The 23,512-nt window shown below is 37.4% G+C and overlaps 6 protein-coding genes across 6 annotated transcripts; 4 read left to right on the top strand and 2 right to left on the bottom strand.

Moving 5' to 3' along the window:
* The first annotated feature begins 174 nt into the window (after nucleotides 1-174).
* On the top strand, nucleotides 175-1,488 carry LOC106412015 (protein IQ-DOMAIN 14). Its single transcript, XM_013852900.3, has 2 exons — nucleotides 175-928; nucleotides 1,226-1,488. Exon 1 carries the CDS (start codon nucleotides 321-323, stop codon nucleotides 924-926), a length of 606 nt encoding a protein of 201 aa, XP_013708354.1. The 5' UTR covers nucleotides 175-320; the 3' UTR covers nucleotides 927-928; nucleotides 1,226-1,488.
* A 1,142-nt stretch (nucleotides 1,489-2,630) lies between these two features.
* Nucleotides 2,631-3,295, top strand: LOC106413060 (probable arabinose 5-phosphate isomerase). Its single transcript, XM_048766966.1, has 4 exons — nucleotides 2,631-2,744; nucleotides 2,842-3,028; nucleotides 3,080-3,174; nucleotides 3,248-3,295. Exons 1-4 carry the CDS (start codon nucleotides 2,631-2,633, stop codon nucleotides 3,293-3,295), a joined length of 444 nt encoding a protein of 147 aa, XP_048622923.1.
* A 1,272-nt stretch (nucleotides 3,296-4,567) lies between these two features.
* LOC106414632 (probable inorganic phosphate transporter 1-7) lies at nucleotides 4,568-8,044 on the bottom strand. The gene is made up of 2 exons (XM_013855256.3): nucleotides 7,186-8,044; nucleotides 4,568-6,486 (listed from the first exon to the last, which is right to left on the bottom strand). Exon 2 carries the CDS (start codon nucleotides 6,466-6,468, stop codon nucleotides 4,873-4,875), a length of 1,596 nt encoding a protein of 531 aa, XP_013710710.1. The 5' UTR covers nucleotides 6,469-6,486; nucleotides 7,186-8,044; the 3' UTR covers nucleotides 4,568-4,872.
* A 1,520-nt stretch (nucleotides 8,045-9,564) lies between these two features.
* On the bottom strand, nucleotides 9,565-12,772 carry LOC106411900 (probable glutamate carboxypeptidase AMP1). The gene is made up of 9 exons (XM_013852756.3): nucleotides 11,621-12,772; nucleotides 11,194-11,436; nucleotides 10,887-11,102; nucleotides 10,726-10,813; nucleotides 10,567-10,650; nucleotides 10,386-10,474; nucleotides 10,188-10,301; nucleotides 9,962-10,102; nucleotides 9,565-9,876 (listed from the first exon to the last, which is right to left on the bottom strand). Exons 1-9 carry the CDS (start codon nucleotides 12,587-12,589, stop codon nucleotides 9,712-9,714), a joined length of 2,109 nt encoding a protein of 702 aa, XP_013708210.1. The 5' UTR covers nucleotides 12,590-12,772; the 3' UTR covers nucleotides 9,565-9,711.
* Nucleotides 12,773-19,138: 6,366 nt separating this feature from the next.
* On the top strand, nucleotides 19,139-20,273 carry LOC106414140 (probable mitochondrial import inner membrane translocase subunit TIM21). The gene has a single exon (XM_013854848.3). It carries the CDS (start codon nucleotides 19,166-19,168, stop codon nucleotides 19,967-19,969), a length of 804 nt encoding a protein of 267 aa, XP_013710302.1. The 5' UTR covers nucleotides 19,139-19,165; the 3' UTR covers nucleotides 19,970-20,273.
* Nucleotides 20,274-20,940: 667 nt separating this feature from the next.
* LOC106412416 (myosin-binding protein 7) lies at nucleotides 20,941-23,135 on the top strand. Its single transcript, XM_013853336.3, has 4 exons — nucleotides 20,941-21,337; nucleotides 21,472-22,679; nucleotides 22,761-22,807; nucleotides 22,895-23,135. The coding sequence occupies exons 2-4, from the start codon at nucleotides 21,585-21,587 to the stop codon at nucleotides 22,995-22,997; spliced, it is 1,245 nt and encodes a 414-aa protein (XP_013708790.1). The 5' UTR covers nucleotides 20,941-21,337; nucleotides 21,472-21,584; the 3' UTR covers nucleotides 22,998-23,135.
* Nucleotides 23,136-23,512: the final 377 nt, after the last annotated feature.

Here is a 23,512-nt window from a genome sequence, read left to right on the forward strand (position 1 = left end):
CATTAAAATTTTTAATTATCTATTATCCCATTAAAAAACTTTACCATAAAATAAAATTATCTTAGAAAAGGATGGATACGTGTCATGTGCTTAATCTGAATAACACAAGACTTTGCGTCCTCCTTTATCTTTCTCACCTTCGCAATCATTAAAGTACATCGCAATCTTAAATGAGTATTTAAGAAATAAAGAAACAAGGGGGAGGCAGACAACAGAAAACGAAAACCAGAAAACAGATTCATCTTCTTCCTGTCTTTGGTCCCAAAATATAAAAAGGGAAACTTTAATAGAAGAAGAAGAAGCAACAAGGGAAAGATTGAATGGCAAGAACCAACAACAACAAATACAACTACAGCCACATCCTCCAAAGAGATCCTTCTTCCTCCCCTGCTTCTTATTCCTCCGTTGCTCGTTCCAATGGCCGTATGCTCATCCTCACCAAACCTTCCCCCAAGCCCTTAAAATCTTCCTCCGCGGCAACAGCCACTACGCCTCCTCCACCATCTCCAGCTCCCACCAAGACTCCGGATCAAACCATCTCTGATCCAGATCCAAATCAGATCTCTCTCCGTCCTTTAGGACATACGGGACCAGCTTCCTCGCTTTCTTTTCCAGCTCGGACCTCAGAATCTGAGAAACACGTAGCTCCTCCGGCTCCGATGTCCGTTTCTCCGAAACCTCACAAGTTCGTCCCTCCGCATCTTAGGCCAGGGTTTGTCCGAAAAGACGAGAAACCTGGTCTCGACTCTTCCCGAGTTATGGATCCGAGTCAGAGATTGCCTCACCAGGAACAACCGCGGCAGGGGTATCTCGGGCATGGACAGACCGGGCGACCCAAATCGGGCGGGTATGAGAGGATTCGATCCGATCAAGAATACTTGGGTCGACCAAGATCCAGCGGGAAACGTCCCGGCACCTCCGGATGATGGTATGTTAATCGCTCGCTTTTAGCTAACTAAGATTGCCTTGCATTGTTTTAGATTGGTCACGTGATTCTTCTGATGGTTTGGTCTTTTTGCCTTATCAAGAATCGTGTCCTGGGGGGGGGGGACAACTTGAACCGAACCCACCATGTGTCTGAACATGAGGGTTCTTATGTTCAATTCTTTTCACCAAAGAGAAGCTGTCCATTATAGATCGTGCTTGTAATATATTTCTCTTCTCTAGTTCTCTACCCGTTTGGCATCTCATGTATGTTCTGTTATTTTTATGATGTTTTGTGCAGATGAGCTTGCTGGGTTGATGTCCAGTTACTCACTCGATGATGGAGATGGAAACTACTACCCCTGTGTTCCGTGTTAACATCCCATTCTCAAGTAGGGGGATTAAGACAGTGACTTTTAGTTTCTCAGTTCTTTTGATCATACGGTAGATTATCAAGAACCACCCAAAATTTTCAGTAGATTTGTAGAATATGTTGTTTGGGAGGTGGTTCAAAACTTTGTTTGTGTACCTATAATTCTATCTAGTACATTTTTATTACTAGTATTTTAATCCATAAACTCTTATATTATATACAGATTAAAAATGTTTTGTTTTTTCTTCAGAACACATTACATGTTATTTGGTCTAATGGAGACTTGTTTCAAACTTTCTAACATCTGATTTCAGATTGTTCATACTTGGCTTAGCCTCACCGTACGGTACAAATGACTACCGGTTTGATCCACTATTCAGTACACATAGAATTTCATGTGTATTATTAAGATCAGCTGAAGTAACCCCTTCTTAATTCTATTAGCTCACAGCTAATAGATATTCCATAATGTGTTCAAAATATGACAAATAATCAAGATGGTGTTAGCTGTATATAAAAGCTACAACCTCGCTGTTACGGTAAAACAGATCGATCATGTACAAGATCAATCACCTTTTTCAATATAATACTCTTCAACCATTTGCAAAATTAATAATACTATTCTTTTGTTTGTTTCACAAAGTTATACTAAAAATAGGAGAAATCTGAGGTCACTGAATTTATAGTTTTCATCATTTCTAATTTTAATAGTTTTGACATGCATGTTTAGGAAAAACCTTATATATATTTTTTTTAAAAAAAGTTATATATAAAAATGATAAGATTCTAATACATTTACTAAAAATTAAAAATTAAGCAAAATAGTAAACGTATATATATGGTTGGCTTTGCCATTCTCTTAAATGATCAAAAACAAATTATGTTTAAACAGTTTCACATGCATTTTTAGGATAAAACTATTATTTTTTCTTTCTTAGAAAAATAGTTACTTATAAAAATGATTAGATTCAAATACAATCAGTTAAAAAAAAAAAAGATAAATCAAGCAAAATAGTAAACGTAATTATATTATTGGCTTTTGCCATTCTCTTATGAATGCACTCACTGCTTTTTAACTGATCTGCGCCTCCGTCTCCATTAATGCACTCTCTGCTTTTGTATATCTCTCACAAAGAAAGCTATCCATCTCTCTCCGATCAACAATGGCATCTCTGCCACCGCCACATCTCAACTTCTCCTCCGTAAATGACAATGAACATCACCAAGACATCTCCAAAGACAACCTCCTCGCCCTCTTCACATCCCAACATGATCTCCTCAACCACTTATTCAAACACCTCGACCTCGAGCGGTGACTTCCACGGCGATTCAGATGGTGTTCGGTGATACCATCGCCGTTGCACTCATGACGGCTAGGAATCTAACCAAGGAGGAGTATGCAGCTAATCATCCTGCTGGTCGGATCGGCAAGAGCTTGATCTTCAAGGTATGGTCTTGAGATTTAAGTTCTAAGAACCATTAGGGTTTGGGAGTGAATATATTATTGGTCTGTTTCTTGCAGGTCAAGGATGTTATGAAAAAAGAAAAAAGAGCTTTTTGTTTGTAAAAAAGGAAACTTGATCATGGATGAGTTAGTGGAGCTAACCAGCAAAGGATGTGGGTGCTTGCTTGTGGTTGATCATGATCATCGCTTGATGGAGATCTTCGCCGGACTCTTAAAGCAAGTGGAGAAGCTATCTTCAAACTCAGTGTTGGAGAAATGTGCAACAGGTGAGAATACAGCTCTTATTTAGATCTTGTAAGCTTTGGTGTATGTTGAAGCTTTGTTTGAATTTATAAAAAGGAAGCCGAGGAAAATTGGACCGGAGACAATGGCGGTTGAAGCTATGAAGAAAATGGAGTCATCTCCATCGCCTGTACAGTTTTTACCAGTGGTCGATGAAGGCAACACATTGATTAGAATTATTACATTGCATGGTTTGGTTTCAGCTGGTCTCTGTTCACGAAGCTGCCTCTATGTCCGAGTTATACGCATAAGTTCATTCTTTTTACATAAACCAAAGATCCAGAATATTGGTGTATGGTCGGTGATGTTCACAGCCACTGAATAGTATTGTGTCTAGTAGTGCTCCCATGTATTGTACTCACTCACCATATAAACAAAAGATATGTATAGAGCAGGGGCGGAGCTAGATGGTGAGGAGGAGGGTCAGCTGACCCCGGTCAAATATGAAAAAATAAAATTTTAAGCTTAGATATGTGAAAAACAGAATTTTAAGCTTAGATACGTGAAAAACAGTTGCTCAGTTGGTCTACTTCCTTTCATTTACCCTCCTTATGATGTTCCTCACTGCACCCTTTAAAATGAACTTATAAATCAAACCAGTTTTTATTGCTTTTCTAATGTTTTCTTATATGTTTTTTTTCGCTTTGTTTACGTTCTCATTGTTTTGGATCTTTTAAAATATTCATTATAGAGAATATATTTCTTTTGCAACATATTTTTTTTTTCTTTCAGTTGTTTTGCAATTTATTTAGTTAATTTTCCACTTTTGCTTTAAAGTTTTATTTAAAATTTATTTTTTTTTAAATATCTTATGTACTATATTTTTTGTTTGAAATACAATTTCTTCTAAAAATTAAAACAGCTAAATAGTTTATATTACAAATACTCTTAAATTGGTATTCGACAATTATATTTTAAATAAATTTTAATTTAATTAATTTAATTTAAATTATGATCCCAGTATAAATATTTTCTGGCTCCGCCAGTGGTATAAAGTGTAAGAAGTTTCTTATTATTAATTTTCTTTTACAAAGCTCTCTTTTCTACTCTTGCTTTTCATTGATACCTTCAAAAAAGTACAATTAACATCTTTCATAGAGTCACACTGTACATAGCACCGTGAATCATCTTCTCTTGTGGTTGCAGATTGAACAAAAAATGGTTGAATAAGCAAGACAATGCAGTTTTGGTTTTGCCCATTTATGCAGAACGGGCCAAAACGTTAAGTTTTGCCATGCTCAAATTCTTTGCAAGAAGATTCAACTCATCAGTGTATATACTGTAACTTTGAACACATGAACTTTTTTTTGTCCCAAGAACACAAGAGACAAAGCAGCCTTGTAACTATGAGCAGTGGACCAATTGCTATTCTTTATGGCTTAACTTTTTTTAAATTGCTTAACTTTCTAATCAGTTCAACCAAGTCTTTTTTTTATACGAGTTCAATCAAGTTTACAACCACTGTTTTGCTTAGTGTTATACTGCTTGATATTTGATTCTAAAATCCTTTTCTTATTTAGTTCAGTGGTGACAAAGAAAACTGAAAAACACAGTTCCATCATAATAGCTTTCTATTCCCTTTATTTCATTTGTTACAATGGATTACAGAAAGAAAAAAGTTCTTAAAAAAATTCCAAAAAAAACTGAAACAGATGTGTAAAAGAATCAGATCCTATACCATTTTAAATCAATCAATAGAAAGTGGATATAAAGAATCACTTGAGCTGCTAGTGTCAAGAAATTTGAAGATATATAGTGAACAAAAATACAAGTAAAATAAGTAATACAAATCTTTAAGAACCTCTATGCCAATTGATACCGTGCGGTTTTAGTGGTTGTTTCTGAAACTGCTGCCTTCATCATTGTCCTCGTTCTCACCACACATTTCCTCCAAAGACCTGCCTTTAGATTCAGGAACCAACAATGTAAACACCATCCCCAAAAGATTAACCACACCCAAAACAATGAGCGAGTTCTTTACACCAATCCCTGGAGGATATCCATGTTCTGTCTTGTTCTTGTCAGGACTTTGTGCCAAGTACAAGAATCCAAACGCACCGACCATTGCTCCCAACTTTCCAGAAGCCGCGGAGATTCCATGGCAAGTTGATCTAAACCTAGCCGGGAAGATCTCAGCAGGCACCACGAAAGTAGTGGCATTAGGTCCAAAGTTTGCGAAGAAGAACGTTAAGGAGTACATAACCACGAACCCGATTCTGTTCTCCTTGTGAGTCCAATGGTCGTAAGGAATCGCCAGAGCGAACATAAAGACAGTCATGAAGAAGAAACCCATCATTTGTATCGCAAATCTACCCATGATGTCGATAAATGCAACTGTGAACCAGTAACCAGGTACCGTGCTGCACAAGGCGATTAGGGTTTGTGCACGCGCGATCATGAAAACCTCTCGGATTGCGTTCATTGTCTGAGCTGGAGGGATCCATCCAATGGCGCTGAAGATATCTTTCTGGAAAAGATTCTGACTATAGAAGGCGATGTCGAGCAAGAACCATGTGCTTGAGGTTCCAAGCAAGTGAAGACCATGACGTCTCATGAATTCCTTGGAGAACAAGCCAAATGCTTTGGACCTATCTCTAGCAATCTCTTCCACTCTATCATGCTCTGCTTCTATCTCCACTTGCAAAACCTTAGACATGTTCGAAGCCGCTAGCTCCGCGTCCTTGGCCACGAGTGCAGTATACCGCGCGGTCTCCGGCATCTTGGACCTTGAGTAGTACGTCATCCCAGCAGGCACAGCACCGACCATGAGTATAATCCGCCACACGTAATCAGCCTGAGGTACCGTGGACGCCAAGGCATCCACTTTATAAGCCGGAGCAGGAAACTCAGCGTCGAAAACCGCAGACACGATGATCGCAAAGATCCCCCCGGTCAAGATTCCGAACCCTTGCATGGCGAAAACCGCGGCTATAAACGCGCCACGTGTCTTTTTATTAGCGTACTCAGACATAATGGTCGCGGACAACGGATAGTCCCCGCCGATGCCAAAACCTAACCAGAACCGGAAGAAACAGAGAGAGCTCATCACTCCTTTTGGTGTGCTCCCAAAGGAGAGACCTGAAGCGACAGAGCATACGACCATGACCGCGAGAGTCATGCCGTAAACTTTTTTCCTCCCGAGTTTGTCACCGAGCCAGCCGAAGAAGAGCTGGCCCGTGAGTGTGCCAACAAACGCAACGCCGTTAACCGCGGCTGAGACGTTTGGAGGTAGGTTTCCTGGCTTCTCTGCGCCGTCCACGTGGTAGTAAATGCGGCCAAGAAGCTTAGTGACGAGGGAGATGCAGAAAAGGTCGTATGCGTCGGTGAAGAATCCCATTCCGGCGATGATAATCGCGGTGAAATGGTACCATTGCGTTTTGGCGACGTCGAGTGCGTTTAGCACGTGTAGTTGATCTCCTGCCATTGCTCTCTTTTTATTCTCCTATACGTTAATCGTAAGAACACACATTTAGTACGTATAATTAACCCCATGATTAATAATTAAGGATTAGCTATATCTTAATATTGAGTTTTATTCAGTGTACCAAAGACTATAACCATTTTAAATTCATAAATTACATGTTATTCTCGTTACAAGACTTAAACAGTTCAACGAGATAAATTTTAACTAAAAATATATTTTGGAGACGTCCTTTCGTTTTATTTTCTTTTTTCAACATTTCGTACAATAATTTTGTAAATTATTTAGCCAACAAGACCTTTTTAAACAATAAAATAAGATGCTTCTTATGAATCTTTCTTTTACATTCCTACTTTCATAACAGAAGCTTTACACAAAGACTTTGTAAACTCAATTCATTAATATAAATGTTAAAAAAAATAAAAATAAGATGCTATTATGTGATAGGCAACACTCTTTATACGTCGATCCAAGAAAGGTGGCAAAAATTTGTTGATACAAAAAAAGACTTGTAAACAAATCAAGCTGAAAGTTCACAGTTCCGACAAAACAAAAAAGTCGTACGTTATGAACACAATTCTGTAAGAAGATAAAACAGATGTTGTGGAGACAGAGAGGAAACAATAACGGAAAGAAAGCAATGACCAAAGTCATGCTTGATCCTCATTTCACATCAGAACAAAAAAAAAAAAAAGTAAAATAGATTCACAAAACACTTACAAAACTTTCTTTTGCTGACTTTCTCGTTGACAAATACACTTGTAGGATGGTCTTAGAGAAAAACCCAAGAGAAGAGTAATTGTTGTCTTATTGAAGAAACTTGTTGAGACAGAGAGGAAGATTAATGGTTTGTGAGAAATGAAATCAGAGGCAGCGTCGGGAACGGCTACTTATACGTAAATCATTTTCTGTTTTTGCGTTGACAAATTCTTTTCAAACATGTGGGTATATTCTTCTGACAAGGACTACGACGTCGTTGCTTTCTCTTTGACTTCTTCTTTTCCCTAACTATTTTCTCCTCCCACCTTTTTTTTTTACTTCTTTTAGCAAACAATAGTTGGTTCTGCTTTCATTTAAAATAAAATGTTTGGTGTGTGATTTATTTTTACTATCGGTTCGAAATTTTCAAACCCATGGTTTAAAACTCTTTTTAGGCAATATTTTAGAATATTCGTAAGGGGCAACAAATGTTCGGATATATGAGATGTTATTTTCCTTATGGTAATTGATCCCAAATTAATGAAGAATTTGTAAGAGAAGAAAAACTTAAATGTTCACAGATACTATTATTGTGGCTGTGAATAGTAAAAAATATTGAAATTTGTTAGTTTTTTTTTCATCGAAATTCAGATTTATTAGTCTTCTTTGCTTCAGTCAACATTGTTTTTTAAAAAAAAGTAGGAGAGAATAAATACTAGTTCCTTTCTCTCGATGTTTACTACAAAGAAACTCGGTTTTCTGCAATTTCTATGTTGATATTTCCACATACATTTCGTATGATCTTATTGGAAATGTAAAACTAAAGATTTGAGTGACAACTGACCAAATACAACCACACTACGTTAAGATCTGCATCTTGCGCGGGATCAACATTATATATATAAATTATTTTATGTATTAAATATTTTTACATATTATGAAATAATAAATATATATTAAATAATTAAAAGTCAGTAACTATTAAATATATAATTAAATTGGTGCGAACATATAAATCAATTTTATTAATCCAAAAAATATTTTTTTTATTTAATTGGATATATTATTAAATTAAATGATACTAACATAGATAATATATTTTAGTATATTTTTAATATTAATGTCTATTAAATGATGATTTCTACTCATATAGTTTTTTTGATCATTTGTATCTTTTATAGAAAAAAATTTAAATTACTGATAACAAAATTTTCATTGTGACATTAATAGTTTTAGTAATTTATAATTTTTTAAAAAATAAGTTGTCAATGATCGTTCAAAATTTTTATCAAAAAAATTGTTCAAAGTAAATTTTGAAACTAAAATATTGTATTTTATATGGTTTATAGTTTAATTTAAAACGATATATATATATATATTAATCTTAATAATTAATTAAATTAGATTTTTTACTTATATAATTTTTGTAATCATTTGTATTTTGTCATAACAAAATTTTTAAACCATGGATCATAAAATTTGAATGTGAGACTTTTAACAGTTTTAGTAATTTATAGCCGTTTGTAAAAATTCAAAATATAACATATACATAAAAATCAAAATTTTTATTATATGGTTATTGTGGTTGTTTAATTTATTTAATAGTTTAAAATTAAACAAATATGATAGAAGATACACTATTTTTTATCAAATCTTTATTATTCAAAATCATTAATTGTCATATACACTTTAGCCACATTAGGCAATTCCGTAAATTTTATTTAAGAAAATACTCCATCCGTTCCTAAATATAAGATGTGTAGATAGAAACACATATATTAAGAAAACTACTTTTGTCTAGAAAATATCACTAAAACTATAAATTAATGATATTCAACCAATTATAAAATAGACTATTAAAATATGATTGGGTACACAGTTTTTAATAAAGTAAAAGTTACCTAGAAAAATAAAAACATCTTATAAATTGGAACATAAAAATTCTGTAAAACATCATACTTTTAGGAACAGAGGGAGTAATAAAGTACATTAATGATGAATTTATTGTTAGTTTAATAAAAAAATTATTATATAATTAGATGAACCAACATATTTTTCTAATGATTCTAAGAATCATTCTAGTGATGATATGTGGCTATAAAAAGAAGTTGTAATGCTTCTCAATAATATACAGGGGATTACTCTGGTTATGCATGCATGCGCATATATAAATATAATATAGCTCAATTCCTCAAAAAGAGTTAGTTATTCAGAGACAAAGGACATTCATTTGGGGGTACCTAAACTTGAAAATGATGAGTTTGATGTTAAAATGGAGGAAGAGATGGAGCAAGAAGAAGATAAGGTCAACGAAGTAATTCCAGATTCGAGTTTATCTTATGACCGTACATACTCTTAAGATTCAGTGAAGATGTCTTACATAAAGATAAGACACGGTTATTTTGAGTTTAAAACCAAGATTCTATTAGTCTTGAACGTGTGTTGAATAATACTACACTGTTATTTTGGTTAACATCATAAGGTAAGAGGCTATGCTTCAACAATCTACAGTCACACAATACATATATACAAACGGAGTTTTTTTTCTCAAGTGAACCCTCCTTTAAGAGCTCTGCTTGCTCTCTGAATCGCTCTCGCAACTCTCCATATCTCATGCTCGATCATTCCCTCTGATGAGTTTGTTGCAATAGCATCAGCTATTCCCGGGAAAAAACCTAGCTTGCTCTCTGGTTCAGCTGCAGGTCCATACACCTTTACATAGACATGCAAACACAAGGTCACATGTGAGTTTGAGAAATGGTATTGAAAACCATATGATGTTTTTAAGTAAACTCACAAGATGCTTGAACCATTCTTTCCCTTTGATCCCTTCTGAATCCAAAAACCCTCTTTCCCCAAGCATCATCCTATCATTTAACTCTCTTCTCTTGGCAGCTGCTGCAACATCATTTTTGTTGTATGCTTGTTCCTTTAGCTTCTGCAAAATCAATCACCAAGATATGAATAGGTGTGACAAAAGAAGAGAAAGATTAAATATTTATATACATCAACGGCTTAAGAACCTTTGCTTCATCTTGTGCTTCTTTAGCAACTAAAGAGAACTCTTGTATCGCCATGCTCAAGGGATCAACAGAGGCTTTCCCTTGTAAGAGCTTGCTCAATGCATCTCTATGTGCCTGAACCGTACACCAAAACACATATAAATTCAGTTTTATTTTCTATCTTTTTGTATAAAAGGGAGTGTGAGTAGAAAAACAAACCTGCAACTGTTCTGCATAAGAGATGTAATTGAACGGTAAGACTGGCTCATCAGCCAAGATGATTCCTAAAAGTCCCCAAACTCCAGCCACTGAGAGATATAGAAAAGCATACAAGAGAGTTAACTCCTCTGCATAGCAGCCATGAAAACTATAATAAGAAGGAAGAAAATAAAAGTTTAACTGGCAACATGACGATGAAACAACGGATCTGCATTGCGGATCATCCAATCATAGGAGTCAAAAGCAGTGTGGTAGACAGGATAATCTGAAAAAAAACATCACTTAGACATGAATTCATCATCACATTCTTGAATGTTGTGGAATCAAGTTCTTGTTTTACCTGCACCATAGTACATGTCTATAGACGCTATTCCAGCATGATGAAGAAACCCGGAGAAATCAGAATCTACTCTACTTAGCCTCTCTATCTGCACTCCATTTCAAAGCATAACATCATTCACAAAGACACCCTTGTGGAGATTACACAATGTTTCTACTCACAATGTTATTCTGAGACTTGAATGTCTCTTCAACTGTCAAGGCTACATCATCAGGATCTTGGACCAACTTCAAGGCATCTAAAAGAAGACCATCTAACTGAGGCGTTGCACCAGCGAAGAACCCAGAGCCTTGGACTGCGCAATCCACATTAAGATAAGCCACAGCACTTGCACCTAAGTTCAGAACATTTTCTTCGACCCATTCAGTTGATCCAATCTACAAAACAAGAAAAGAAAAGAGACACTAAACTCAAATGTTGGTTTTAGTCAAAAGCCATTATGCAGATTCAGGTTTGCTCTTAACTAACCATTCCGAACTCTTCTGCATCCCAACTACAAAGAAGAATGGTCCTACGTGGTCTCCAACCAGATTTAAGCAACACAGAGAATCGTCGACCAATGTCGAGTAAAGCTGATGTTCCACTGTTTGGATCAACAGCTCCATACGTCCACGCGTCTCTATGGTTCCCAAGAATCACGTACCGGTCAGGTTCCTCACTACCTCTTATAGTAGCCACAACATTGTGAACTTTCTTCATTGTCAACTCCCCCTTAAAGTTTCAAAGCCAATATTCAAAAAAGTTTCTTCATTAAGGTCAAATTAAAAACTTTCAAAATCTAATATTCAAAAAGGTTTTAACGGAAATTAATCACACATGCTAATAAAAGACACTAAATTACAAAGACTCAAGACAAATAACGGAAACTACAAGACTCTCCAGTTACCTAGTTTACCTGTAACGTCATGTTAACAACCGTCTGTCCTGGGCCAACCCGTTGACCTGACCCGACCCGACCCGAGTTACGCCACTCCACCGGAGCTCTAGCTCCCCCCAGAGAAGCCAATATGATCTCTGCATTGCGTAGAGACAAAGGCAAAGATGGAATCTTTGGGAATCTCCGAGCGACACGATCATCTTCCAAACTCAGTTTCTCTCCTCCGACAACTCCGGGCCAGCCCGGACTAACCGGATCTCCGATCCCTCTCATCACCGTACCTCTCTCAATTCCCCCGAATCCACCACCGTCGTTCTCGGCGTATATTAGCACCCCAAGCGCACCTTTAGCCTCAGCTATCTTCACGATACCTCCTCTCCCAAGAGACTCCCCCTTTCTCGCTAACACCACACAGTCTCTAACGCTCACTCCGATCAGCTCAAGCGCGCGGTAGTCTCTCTCCTCGCCGTGGTTCACGAACACGACGTTACCCTGCGCCGATCCAGACGGCGAGTAAGCGTGGTAAGGCCTAACCACATCATCGTCTCCGGGGCCGTCGTTCAAGTCGAACTCCACCGTCGTGTTGTTGCTAAAACGCGCCGCGACGGAGATGTGCGCAGGATAAGAGAGGAGAGCCTCGTACTCGGCGAGGTGAGTGTCGAGCCCGAGGCTTTGGAAGTGGTTTGTGACGTAGCTGAGAGTGTCTAGAGAGGGTTTTGTTCCGGCGAGGTGAGGATGGCGGGTCAGAGCGCGGAGGTAAGAGGAGACGGTGGCGTTGGAGGCGGAGGAGAGGAAGAGGCGGCGGAGAGTGAGGGCGTTATGGGAGAAGAGGAGAGGAGGAGTTGCGTCTGGGTGGTGGAGAGTGTAGAAAGTGGCGACGATAAGGACTATGATGAAGAGGAAAGAACAGAGCGGCGGCGGCTGGCGGAGAGGGAATATAGAGGTTGCGGCGTTGGTCGGTCTAGTTGCTGTGAGAGGCTGCGACATTGCAGGGGAGAGAGAGAGAGAGAGAGAGAGAGAAGTGAGTTATTGTCTGAGCAGTAGTGGCTTGGCCAAAGTAAGTAGTATCTTTCTAGTCAATCATCTTCGTCTCTCTGTTTTTTTTTTGTATTGTCTCTGTCGTCTTTTGTAATTTACTCGGGAGTTTTTTTGGGGGTCAAAGACGTTATTGTGTTTGATCTTCTACTCTTATTAATTTGTTGTGTGCTCCTACTTTCCCGAAATGATTTTTTGGATTTTTTCTTCTTCCAGGAAGATATATTTTTTATATTTTTAAGAAACATTAGTTAAACACATTTGAATTTATTATTGATTGATACTTATTAAAAATATATACTAAAAATAAATTATAAATTTTCTATATTTTAAAAATATTTTTTCTATATATTAAAAAACATTAGTTAAAAATATTTGAATTAGTTAAATATAATTGGTTGATAGCTATTAGAAAAATGTAATAAAAATAACTAAAAAGTTCAGTTATAAATAATTATTGTATTCTTAATATGTGTCAATAATGCAGAAAACTTTTTTTCCGAAAAAGAAAGTATTAGGGAAATTAATCTACTCTCTTATTAGATACTTAAACCTTTTACACATATTAATAAAATATAATAAATTTAGTTATAAATACATAATTTATGATTATTTATTTTTATAATTTTAACTCAATTTTTTAATAAATACAATAAATTATAAAATTTATAACTAATCATTATTAAAATATAAAAAGCATTAAAATATAACTAATTACTGAAAGATCCAACCTCTTTAAATAGTACCACTTGAAAAGCATGTAAACGACCATTTTGATACTAGACATCAGCAATGTCGGTCAGTTGAATGAAAAGCTGCATATTCGAAGAACAAAGTGATTGTTTAGTAAGTAGTGGGTGGCCAATATATATTATTTTATTTTGTATATTATTTTTTTCAATTTTATATACTCATAACTCATATCATGATGCATTGTATGAGTTAAAAACTTGACATATTCCATTTTGATTATCATTTTAAACATAAGCATATTACTCCTGAGATTCCATTTTGATTGCTATATTTTTCATCGATTTTGTCATCATTATTTCGTAAATTCATTAGGGTGGAGATAACAGTCGCAATGTAAAGTTACATAAACACTGGGTAGGTTATTGGTAAACTTGACATGAGTTCTCCACTAAGCAATATGATCTACCAATAAGTGTCTCCTAAAATCATTGCTGTTAATCTTTCTTGCATAACAAAGTGTCTCCTAAAACCTTTAGCTATTTGAGGCATATAGCTTGGAGGTTGAAATCATCTTCTTTACGTAAATATATAAGCTACAATAATTATAACAATCCACCCTTGAATTCAAACTGATTGTAAACACTAAATTTACACACTGCATATATGACACTGTGTTATCGTATTTGTGTGGCTACACGCTAATCAATATTTAATCTGCCAATAATTTCATCCCATATGGCTTTCTTATTCTGAATTTGTCTTTATTTTGTTCTACCGCTTTGACCATTGTTATCGTTTTCATCCACTGAATGTCGTCATCTCGAATTTTGTTCACATCCAAATGTGTTAAACGATACATAGACGCATCTCGAGGGTATCGATGGGTCCCTTTACACCCATGCATTCTAATGTTTAATTCTTGCATATATTGAATTGTTAGGTGAACTTGTATCTCGAGTTATATATAATGTTCAAACGGCAAAATGTTGCAAGAAGATTGCTTCGTATGAAGCGTATGAGATGATCTTTCTCAAAATTGGCAGATCAATATCTTTCTAATACTTTCCAATGCACAAGAATCAGCGCAATCGTTGATATGTTTTAGACGTATATAACCTTTTATGTTACTATTTGACAATAGGTGCATAGGTTTAGTGCATGGAATTCCAAATCCTTGTGTTGCATGCGGAGCCGGTCCTGGACAAAGCCTACCGAAACATTGGTCTTACGCCTCCAAAAATTTTGGAAAAAAATACATAGAATAAAATCCCCAAAATTTTTTTTAGGCCTCCAAATTTACCAAAAAAAATTTTAACTGGATTTTTTTAAAAATTGCATACAGTCTCCTAAATCTTAGGGCCGGCCCTGGTTACATGTTGTTATAAAATTGATGAATGCTGTTTATGACGTACTTATATCTATTTGGTATATAGAGAAAAAATGTGGGATATGTACGTGCATTATCAATACATGATGTGCACATACCTAGGTTTTTCTTAGCCATACTGTGTCGCCGAGTGGCTTTTATAAACAGTAATGTAATCTTCATGTTGTGTCCGCCATAAATGTTATCTTTATACCGGTCAACAACTCAATAATAACTATTTGTTTTTGGAAGAAATGTAAATAGTATTTTAGACCTTGTTGCCTTTTCCTCTCAAAAATTAATCGTCTGGGTACATACATGAGAAATCAAAAGCCAAAATTATGTAATGAATGTAAAATTTTACTATAACGTATAAGAAGGTAGCAAATTATGTAAACAACCAAGATGATTCGACCTGAAAACCACAACTATTCACCAAAAGAGGATTGCTCATTATGGGAAAATGTTCTAGCCGTTTACCGAAACAAACTTGTGAATTGATTAAAACACATACAATTTGTGACTAAAACTTATAAATTCAAAACAACCTCTTTCTTGGAACAACACAATTGAAAACAATTAAAAGTTATAAAATACTAAGTAACTAAGATCAACAAATGATGATCATGGAACAAAATAATGATAATCATGACAAGCCTTTTTGTACACTTACTTTAAGATCACCACCATGTTCTAGATATTTCACTATAAAAACAAAATCTTTATAAAGATTATGCTCTTCTAAAAAAGATGTGGGACTCGATCGAATGATTGAGGTGTTATATAAATCAGAAAGTTGACACAGCACTATCGCGAAATAGGAAGGACAAATCTAAGTGGGTCCTTAAACGTATCTTTGCAGTACAAACACCTTTGTAAATGCTCTTCCAAGTCATCATTCGAACAAAATATTTGAGGGACAACGCAAGTGTCTGGTTCAGACACTAGACTACCTTAATTCTCGTAGACCATTGTTGTAGGATAAAAAATTCTATATATATGGTGGACAACAAAAAGACTACCTTAATATATAACTCTATACATTCAATCGTATCATGTATACAACTTTATGCAATTTGTAAACAAATATTTTTTTTTTTTTTTGAACTTGGCTTTCTTATATAAATGCAAAAAGAAATAAAAAGGTACAGCCATAGGTTTATAGTTTGATATGGGCCTTGCCCAGTACAATTGAACCCCAAAAAAAACTATATGCAGAAAACCTAAAGCTGCCTAGTGACCTTCGTTGGCGGACAGAACGAAGAGAAGGTGATGATGATGATTTCGAACCAGCAGTTTACGGCACTCAATGAAACAGTTACTCTGTGGAGAACCAGAGCTGTAGGAGGGAAGAGGAGAGTCGAGGAGAGCAAGGTCTAAGCGAAGAGATCTTGTTACGGATTTGAAGATCAATTTGCTTGATCAAGGAGTCTTGAGATCGAAAGGTGTTTCTGTGGAGCCTTGAGTTTCTCTCAGTCCAAATCGAGTAGATCGTTGCCTGCCAGCACCAGAGAGAGAGCTGAGAAGTTAAACTCTTGATAGGAAGTGTTTGCATGCGAATCAGAGTGGAAGTCCAGTCAGGAGTCGCAGCCAGGGAGCACCGAGCAGCGATTGCATTCCAGACTCCAAAGCTGAAGGGACAAGCGAACATCAAGTGGTCTCTAGTTTCAATTCCCAAGTTACAGAGAAGACAAGTCGGAGGTGTTTGCAAACCCCAACCGATCATCCTGTCTCTAGTTGGACATCTATTGAGCACAAAGAGCCAGGTGAGAAAACATTGCCTTGGGATTCCTTGTTTAATCCATACAGCTGAGCTCCAACTGACTGTCGGATGAGCTCTCCTTAGCTCCTGGTAAACTTGACGGGTCATGTAGTTAGCCGAAGAGTTGTTGCCAATCCACCATTCATAATCATCTTCTCGATCCTGCAGATCAACAGTAGTTAAATAGGAAGCGACATTGACCTGATTTTCGGATCTTGCAGGAGGAAGAGCCCAGTGGCCATTGACAATTAGAGAAGCCAGAGTAGCCTTCCACGGGATCCCTAGATGCGACGTCCTAGTAGCTGACAGATAGTTTGCAAGGTTTCCATAGGGAGACCAATTATCAGACCAAAACCGTGTGTTGATCCCATTGCCTACTCGAAGATGAATCCAAGGGTAAATTGTGTCCCTCATTTTCAACAATTTCCTAGCCATCCAGGACATTGATTGGTTTGGTTTCACTGTCCAGAAGTTACTGATATCATCTCTTAATATCTCAGATCGAAACCAAGCGACCCAGATGGAGCCCTGCCTAAAGAAAAGGAGCCAGATGAACTTTAAGCAAGCAGCCTTGTTCCAACACTGCAAGTCACGGATCCCCAGCCCTCCTTCTCCCTTAGTTTTTGTTACTTCAGACCAGGCGACACGAGCAGTATGGTGGCCCTCCAAGTTACCTTTCCAAAGGAAGCAGCCGCATAGAGAATTGATTCTCGATATACAAGACTTTGGGAGAATGAAAGCAGAAGACCAAAAGGTGGTGATTCCCGCTATGACGGTCTTTATAAGGAGAAGCCTACCCGTAAAAGATAGAATCTTGGCACTCCAAGAGGTAAAGCGACTCCTAACCTGATGAATTAGCGGTTCACAATTTTGTAGGGAGAGCTTTTTAGTACATAGAGGGACTCCTAGGTAGCGAATAGGAAAGGAACCCGACGGCATCCCCGTAGAAACTTGAATAGCTTCTACCTCTGGCACCGAGAGTCCTGAGGAGAAGAAACACGATTTTTGCATACTAACCACTAGGCCCGACCTTAGCTCAAACTCTTTTAGGATCTGCAGAACTCTTTGTAGCGATGTTAGTGAGCCATCTAGGAAAATTAGCAAATCATCAGCAAAACAGAGATGAGTTAGTTTAGTTTTGACACATTGGTGGTGGTAGGAGAAGGAGCCTTCTGTAGCCTCTTTATTTAACATCAAGGAGAGGCAGTTCATTGCAATGACGAAAAGATAAGGGGACAAGGGATCCCCTTGGCGAAGCCCTCGCTTTCCTTTAAAATATCCATTCACACAGCCATTGTAGCCAATCATGAAAGAGGGAGTGCAAATGCATATCCGCAGCCAAGTGAGGAGAGGTTCGGGTAGTTGTAGCGAGTGTAAACAGCGAAGGAGAAAGTCCCATGATAGCGTGTCAAAGGCCTTAGATATGTCCACTTTTACTGTTATCCGCTTTGCTCCCTTGTTCTTGTGATAACCATTTACTAATTCTGCAGCTAGGGTTGTGTTTTCCACAAGCAGGCGATCCTTGACGAAGGCAGTTTGATTTGGCACAATAAGATCAGCGAGTATCGGCTTCAAGCGAGTCACCAGGAGCCTGAATATGACTTTATAGATCGTGTTGAGGCACGCAATTGGTCTGAAATCTGTAATACTCGAGGCTCCAGGGAACGTTGGGACGAGTGCTAGGATGGTTGAGTTGGCTGTAGCAGGCAAGAAACGGTTGGTGAAGAAATGTGTGATGGAAGCAGTGACTTCTTCTCCAAGAATATCCCAAGAAGCTTTGTAGAACCCTGACGTTAAGCCATCAGGCCCAGGAGCCTTGTTAGCATTGAGCTTGAAGAACAGTTTCCTGATATCTTCTCCAGTAGGGATGGTTATCATCTTTTGGGAGTGACCAGGAAGGCATCTGAAGCTTGTTAGGGAGTGAAACCAGGCCTCTGTCGAGAGAATATAAGTACTTGTTTGTGGTAGTCGACCAAGAATGGAGCCGAAGTGTGTGATCGCGTGAGAGCTCATTGCAGAGGGGTCAGTGATAGTTTCGCCGGAGAGCAAGATAAAGCATCTTATTGCATTGTAGCTTGCTCTAGTTTGGCATATCCGGAAGAAGTATGTAGTGTTGAGATCTCCTTCAGCCAACCAATTGATACGCGACTTCTGCCTGAAGTAACATTCCTCAATTTCCCGTAGGAACGACCACCTAGTGTGAAGGTCTCTCTCTGCTTGAAAGGTCTGCGGGGAAGGATTTTGCAATGAGTTAACCTGCGCAATTTGCAACAAACCGTTAGTTTCTAACACTCTTTTATGAATATTTGAATAATTGTGTTTGTTTAGATCTCTCAAATCCTTTTTTTGAAACACTACAACAAATTTTCTGCAACACTCTTTTCTGCGTAAACAAATATTTGTTTGTTAAACATTTGAGCAAACTTCCCCCATATCTTTTGAAACACTACAACAAATTTTGAACCAATTAGTCGAATTCATAGTGGAATATGATGTTTTGATGCAAAAAAAAAAAGTGAATAGATTTTTCTATTATTACGGGCTTCTCATAAAAAAGGACTTTAATTAAGAGTTCTCAAAAAGCAATCTGAGCCTACTTTACAGAATCTGATGCCTTGTAGTTATCCCCCTAATTAACATCTACTACACCTTTTGGTGTTGTCGGGCCAGGCTTTTAAAGCCCATGTGATAAAACAAACAAAAATATATGGAAATTTGCAACAGAAACCTCAAAAGGGGCTTCGCTCGCCGTGCAGCGCAACCTCAAGCAGGAGAGATGATGAGCTTCCTAAGGAGATCCATCGGCAGCCTTTCCAAATCGAAACTGGCTTCGACCCTCCCGTTTTCCTCCGCTTCACAAACAGGAGCATCAAGGCAAGCCATTCCCGATTCTGGTCTCATGAGTGTGGTCTCAAATGGAGCTGTTGCTTGTTGTCCAATGAACATCAGGCCCTCTTGCTTGTTGTCTAGATCTTTTGCGTCGACAACTTCTAAGGAACCTGCTAAGAAAGAGGTGGTGACTGTGGAGGAGGATCCTTTTGATTCTCCGACGTACCATATCCCGGAGAAGCCGGTAACCTTTACAGAAGGTGCTTCCTACAGTTTTGTTATTCTGGCCGGGCTTGCGGTCGCCGGGGCTTCTGGGTACGCTGTGTTTAAAGAGCTCGTATATCAACCAAAAGAGTACAAGGTCTTTGACAAAGCGTTGAAGAGAATCCAAGATGACGGTCAGGTGAGGGTAAGGATTGGATCCCCCATCACAGGGTACGGACAAGAAACCAGAAGCCGAGCTGCTCGCCAACGTATACCTAACAGAGTATTTACAGATGAAGACGGAGTCGAGCATGTGGAGGTAAACTTCTTCATCCGTGGGCCTCGTGGAGCCGGGAAAGTGTACACAGAGATGTTTAAAGACAAGGCAGATAAGGAATGGGAATACACAAACCTGATCGTTGAGATTTTGGCTCCCTCCCCAGCCAAACTGATGCTGGAGTCCTATTTGCCCGCCTAGACACACCTCTCTTATATCTATTTTTTTATTTTGTGATTCAGTTAAGGGTTTATTGAGAACAACGAGCTAGTGTGACAGTTTTACACTTGTGCTTTAGTTTTATCATCAATTCTGGGATCAGACATTTGTTGCACTAGCATTGCTAAATTGAAACATATTAACCTTACAGAAGTTTTACGAGCAAAAATAAAGAAAAAAAAAATTGAAAGCAATGATTAGCTTCCATTTATATACTTTTAAGTTTTGTTTAGTACATTGCTTTCAATTTCCTCTTGTTCTTATTTATAAATGTTCCCTTTTTTTATTTAATCTCATTAAATTCCTATTTTCATTTATTTATTTATTTGTTGAATTTTAAAATTAATGTTTTAGGATTTATACACATATTAATAAAAACTAAATATATATAACTTGATTTATTAGTTTTTAGCTTTATTTGTTCCCAATAAAATTATACCAGTAATATTTTTAGATTTTAATTTTTGTATAACAATAATTTTAGATTTTAATTTTTGTATAACAATAATTTTAGATTTTAATTTAGATTTTAATTTTAAAAACAAAATGCATTAGTTAAAATCAGAACATTAATCTTTTGTATACCAAAAAAAATTTATAAACATCAATATTTTTATAGGGAGAAAGTAATAGTTACGTGTTACAAGTTACAACCATATCTCTGTCCATTAAACTTCTAAAGAGAGATCACAAATTCCTTGTGAACCAAACACACACAAACCAATGAAATTAATTTCTACCTACCCACCTATATACTGCAGTAGATAAACTCAAGCCAACCTTATTCTATATAGAGATGATGAAGAAACATATGACCAATGGTGGTCGAGCTTTGGTTAAGATTCAAGTTTATGATACTGCTTAGTTTTAGACTACTCTATAGGGGATCAAACTTTTTTCCAATAAAAAAATCATCTTTAAAGTATGATTCCTAAACTCTAATTGTGCTCTCTCTTATTTTGAACCACAAAACTCTAACGATGGTCATACTCGCAAATATTGCATTAACTGACTTTTTTTACGAAATATTATTTAATTTTTTTGTCATCAATATTATTATTATTTTTTTGGAATTTTCTAATTTATTCTAATTTCATGGAACTACTCTTCTCTGTGGGCACGTAGTCCAAAGAACAATGAAACGCGCTCCGATAAAGGAGGGTGGGAGAGAGATGAGGAAGATGGAGAAGAATCAACACACAAATCCAAAAACATAACCTTCCTTCTCCTCCTCCTGAACATCCTGCCGTTTCTGTCATTTTCCTCTCTGTTTCTTTCCTGGAAACAGAGAGAAAAAAAATCATCTTTTTTACCTCTGTTTTCGCCGGAAAGATAGATCTTTGTGAATAGGTAGCTGCACCCATCTTTAAAGAAGATTACACTTTATTCTTGAAAAAAGATACAATCTTTCGAGTTTTTGAGAATCACCACTTAATCTCCTCTGTTTCGCTATGCTGAAACCTTCTCGCAATGTTGTTTTATAGGTCACGTGGCTCATCGTTGTACTTGTTTCCCGCAATTCAATCGAAGAATGATTCAAAGGTTCTTGCTTTCGTCGTTGTATCTTTAGCATCTGAGGCTGTTACAACAAGACACCATGGATTCTGAGTTGAAGTTTTCTTCGAGAGACGTTGTGAAACGCTGTGACTACTCCCTCGAGGCATCATCTTCTTCTTCTTCTTCAGAGCCTTTGAGCAGAACGGTGAAAAGAAAGCTCAACGACTTCTTGCTACGCGGCTCTTCTTCTGATTCATCTTCAAACGCAAAGTCACTAGTCGAAAACGAATGCGCTGCTCTCCTCGAGGATCTTTCTTCCCAAAGGCAGACAGTGAAAGATCTCCACTTGGAGCTCGAAGAAGAGAGGAAAGCCGCTGCGTCAGCAGCCAACGAGACGATGTCGATGATACTTAGGCTCCAGAGAGAAAAGGCTGAGATACAGATGGAAGCTCGGCAGTTCAAAGCCTTTGCCGAGGAGAAGATGACGCATGACCAAGAAAAGCTTTTGGTTCTGGAGGAGCTCTTGTACGAGAAAGAGCTAGCTATTGAGGCTTTGACTTATGAGGTTGAAGCTTACAAAGATAAGCTGTTGAGCTATGGGCTAACAGAAGGAGAGATTCATGATGAGATACTTGGGTTTGGGAGAGACTCTAGCACGGTCGGTGTTGATGTTTACCCTTGTGAGTATAGTGTGGTGGATGATCAGTCTCCGAGATGGCCTTACTATGATCCAAACTCGCCTTTGGGAACTGCGAGGGAGATAAAGGGGACAGAGTTTTGTGCAGACTCTCCTATGTCTAGTAGCGGTGACAGAGTTTATACTATTGACTCGATTCATGTGGGAGTTTCTGAAGTTAAGATTGTGGACGAGCCTAGTAGGTTGAGTAAGGGGAAGTTGAGTGGTGATCATTGGGATTCTCCGAGGAACCATGAAGAACCGGTGATGATGATGATGAGTCAGCAAGGAGGTAACGAGCCGGGTATTGAGAAGCTTTACACAAGGCTTCAAGCGCTTGAGGCTGATAGGGAATCACTGAGGCAGATCATTGTGTCGATGCGGACAGATAAAGCTCAGTTGGTGTTGCTGAAAGAATACGCACAGCGTTTATCAAAGGAAACTGTCACGACAGATAGGCGAAACCTGGTTAGCAAAATGCCATCTTTCAAAGGAGTCTCTCTAGTAACGGCCTTCAAGGTAAAAACAATCATAATCTCTCAATGCTGCTTTCTGAAACTGTGTAAGCCTCAGAATTGATCTCTCTTTTTGTGTGTTCAGTGGATGGTGTCTTTTGTTTCTTGGAGAAGGAAAGCCAAGCGAAACAAGTAAGTAGATTTTATGAGTAACAACACTTGCTTTTTGGTTCAATTGTACTACTGATTTCTGATGAATTTAATTACAAAAAAATGCAGGTATGTGTATGATATGTCAGCAAACAATATGGGGATGCTTATGATTCTAGGGGAGGGGTCTCGAAGTAGGAGATGGAGTTGTTTAACAAGTTCACATGTCTAGATTATCCATTCTTTTTTCTCTCTTGTGCAATAGTTAGTGCAAACTATTGAATGTATATTTCTCTTTATTGCAAGACATGTATGGAATATGGATGGGATGGTCCAGATTCTGGCTGAATATATCAAATCAAATTTCATTCTTTTCCTGTTTTTGGATCGTACATCTCCGCAAGGCAAAGACACTAACAGGAAAGCCACTCTGTCATGCATGAATAAAGTCAGGAATCAAAACCAAAATAGGTTTCTTAATTCTTATCAGTGTTCTGAAATAGCGTTTAAGCGCGCTATACAGGTAGTCAACCGTATTGTTTTTATGTTATACAGCCTAGACGGATTTTAAGCATTTTTTATATAATTAAAATGGCTTTAATTTTTATAATTTAAAACTATTTATATATGTTAAACTATATATTTATACATAAAACTGGATTTAAAATATATTTATGTTCAGTTTTTTTAAAATAATTTATATATATATTAATCTTATACTTATATTTCGTGTAAAAGTGCGTCCGT

This window comes from Brassica napus, chromosome C8, assembly GCF_020379485.1.
Source record: "Brassica napus cultivar Da-Ae chromosome C8, Da-Ae, whole genome shotgun sequence".
Taxonomy (NCBI): Eukaryota; Viridiplantae; Streptophyta; class Magnoliopsida; order Brassicales; family Brassicaceae; genus Brassica; species Brassica napus.

Bases quoted from the DNA above. Each gene is read 5' to 3' on its own strand.
- LOC106414632 (XM_013855256.3), bottom strand. From the start codon at position 6,468: ATGGCAGGAGATCAACTACACGTGCTAAACGCACTCGACGTCGCCAAA.
- LOC106414140 (XM_013854848.3), top strand. From the start codon at position 19,166: ATGGAAATTTGCAACAGAAACCTCAAAAGGGGCTTCGCTCGCCGTGCA.
- LOC106412015 (XM_013852900.3), top strand. From the start codon at position 321: ATGGCAAGAACCAACAACAACAAATACAACTACAGCCACATCCTCCAA.
- LOC106413060 (XM_048766966.1), top strand. From the start codon at position 2,631: ATGGTGTTCGGTGATACCATCGCCGTTGCACTCATGACGGCTAGGAAT. The intron at 2,745-2,841 runs GTATGGTCTTGA...TTATGAAAAAAG, and splicing joins GCAAGAGCTTGATCTTCAAG to AAAAAAGAGCTTTTTGTTTG. The intron at 3,029-3,079 runs GTGAGAATACAG...TGTATGTTGAAG, and splicing joins GTTGGAGAAATGTGCAACAG to CTTTGTTTGAATTTATAAAA.
- LOC106411900 (XM_013852756.3), bottom strand. From the start codon at position 12,589: ATGTCGCAGCCTCTCACAGCAACTAGACCGACCAACGCCGCAACCTCT. The intron at 11,437-11,620 runs GTAAACTAGGTA...TGAAACTTTAAG, and splicing joins TTGTTAACATGACGTTACAG to GGGGAGTTGACAATGAAGAA. The intron at 10,302-10,385 runs GTTTGTTTTTCT...TGTACGGTTCAG, and splicing joins CTTATGCAGAACAGTTGCAG to GCACATAGAGATGCATTGAG.
- LOC106412416 (XM_013853336.3), top strand. From the start codon at position 21,585: ATGGATTCTGAGTTGAAGTTTTCTTCGAGAGACGTTGTGAAACGCTGT. The intron at 22,680-22,760 runs GTAAAAACAATC...TTGTGTGTTCAG, and splicing joins CTCTAGTAACGGCCTTCAAG to TGGATGGTGTCTTTTGTTTC. The intron at 22,808-22,894 runs GTAAGTAGATTT...AAAAAAATGCAG, and splicing joins AGGAAAGCCAAGCGAAACAA to GTATGTGTATGATATGTCAG.